General features: G+C 41.5%; 1 protein-coding gene across 1 annotated transcript; it reads left to right on the top strand.

The window, feature by feature from the left end:
- The first annotated feature begins 260 nt into the window (after positions 1 to 260).
- LOC109806409 (protein FAF-like, chloroplastic) lies at positions 261 to 2,102 on the top strand. Its single transcript, XM_020368801.3, has 2 exons — positions 261 to 417; positions 632 to 2,102. Exon 2 carries the CDS (start codon positions 691 to 693, stop codon positions 1,828 to 1,830), a length of 1,140 nt encoding a protein of 379 aa, XP_020224390.2. The 5' UTR covers positions 261 to 417; positions 632 to 690; the 3' UTR covers positions 1,831 to 2,102.

Raw genomic sequence — 2,102 nt, 5'->3', positions numbered from 1 at the left:
TTAATTTAAATTAATCATTGATCACTTTTTCATTCTAGTTCATGCCACATAGGTAAAGTAGTCAATATATTGGTTATGGCTAAACAGGAAAATCATGAGCAGCAGAGCTCATGTGAAGCAACAAAGAGTTTGATTTCATGGCACTTTATTTATTTATTTTTTTCAATGAAATGGGAAATAATAATGAAATAAAAGGAAAACCAATAAAGGGAACTTTTCATGGTGGCGTAAGGGATACGTTCGAGAAGCCTTTGACACCCTACAAATACCCCCCACCATTTCCACTACTTGCAGTGCCATCAACCACAGCCATTCCTCTAACATCATCATAACCCTCACCCTTTCTTCCTCCTTCGCAACTCGCACTCCCAGTGGTCTCAAACTAGACCTCTGTTGGATGCTGTTGTGTTGCCTCAGGTAAACAAATTCTCTTTTAGTTTTTCAACCTTCCATTTGTTCATTTTTCTTATGTTCACATGCATGTACTAGCAGCATCAAGTTATGTTAAACACTTAACTAGTTAACTAGCTCAGTGTGCCAGCATGTTAAGATCATTATGGATCAAAAAATAAAACAAAAGCTCAGTGTGCCAGCTTCTAGGGTTATAATTTTTTGTTATTCTTTCATGCAGGTAATTAAGTAAGTAAAGTACTTGTGTTGTGCTTTTCTTTGGGTTACTGAAGAGTGAAGATGCAGAAGCAGGGCATTGTAACCATTTTGGGCTCTAACCACGATGCTGCCACTTCCCTTCGAAGGACACTATCCGCAGACATGTCCTCCAAGACATGGCTTTCTCAAAACGGGTTTTCTTCCATGAAGAAGATCGCTTCCTCCGAAGAACTCTCTCACTCACTCACAAAATCTTCCACCACGGACTCATCATCATCCCCGTCCGAAGAAGAGTTGCAAATTTGGAACACAACTCAAAAGAAGGAGCAGCCAGAAGAGTTGGACATGTGGAGCTCAATTTTGTCACAGAAAGCCAACGATGAAGCATCCAAATTAACCCGAACAACACCTTATGTTCACCCACTCATGAGAAGGTCCAAGAGTTGTTTGAGTGAGAAGAGTCTCCAGATATGCACGGAGAGTCTTGGATCCGAAACTGGCTCAGATGGGTTCTCATCTGAGACAGGGGATTCAGAAGAAGAAGAAGAAGAAGAGGAGGAAGAGAAAGTGAAAGAGATTGAGCAAATGACACAGGAAGTGGAGGAGTTGCACGTGCGAAAACTACATAACTATGGTACTAAGAAATCCTTGTCTTTGCCTCGTTCTTTTCCTCCTCCGCTCCCTTCACTCCACATGCGGTCTCACCGCGACAACGGAAGGTTGTTCCTACAAGCCGTGGAACTTCCTTCGCAGAACAACTTCTGCGCTCAGCGAGAAAACGGTCGCCTTGTCCTCACCTTCGCCCCCGGCGAGGAAGTGGAGGAAGAGGAAGAAGAAGTGATGAAAATTGAGGGAGATGGTGAGGCAGAGGAAGCAGAAGCACCCATGTTGGTGTCTAGTGGGATGAGGCTAGCATTAATGATGAATAAGCCAATTAAGTTAGGTGACACCACTATTACTATGAGTCCAAAATGGTCGAACGAGGTGGTGAATTTTAAGGATGTTGATGTGGTGCAACATAGTCCACTTCCACCTAGGCCAAGGGTGAGGTCAATTCCCCCAACTATTTCAGCTGCTTTCAATGCTTATGAATACTATTGGAGGACCAAGCCTGTGGCAAAAGCTTCTAAATTTCAACAATGTTTGGAGAACAATTTGAAGACTTGCAAGGATTCTAGGAGGCCTTTTCTGTTCTGGGAACCCTATTGCATTGCTACTTGACCTCACTCATTGGTCATTGCTAATTGAAAACTTGTGTTACTTAATTAACTACTTATATTACTCTAGTTTTTTCTCTCTACTCAGTTCCACTCATTCAGGGAGCTGTAGTGAAATAACAGGAGAAAGGGATAGGGAGAGAAATACTTGATTTGTAAGATCAGAGAAATTACTTGGACAGTTGGATAGTGCATGTCATATTATTGTATCAATCCGTCCATATATGCTATTATTAACAATTGTATAATATCAAAGTTTTTCTTTGATTTCGTTGA

The sequence above is a fragment of the Cajanus cajan genome, chromosome 10, assembly GCF_000230855.2.
Source record: "Cajanus cajan strain Asha chromosome 10, NIPB_CcT2T_4, whole genome shotgun sequence".
Taxonomy (NCBI): domain Eukaryota; kingdom Viridiplantae; phylum Streptophyta; class Magnoliopsida; order Fabales; family Fabaceae; genus Cajanus; species Cajanus cajan.
The sequence above is the reverse complement of the archived record's forward strand: the minus strand, read 5'-3'. Positions and strand labels throughout refer to the sequence as shown.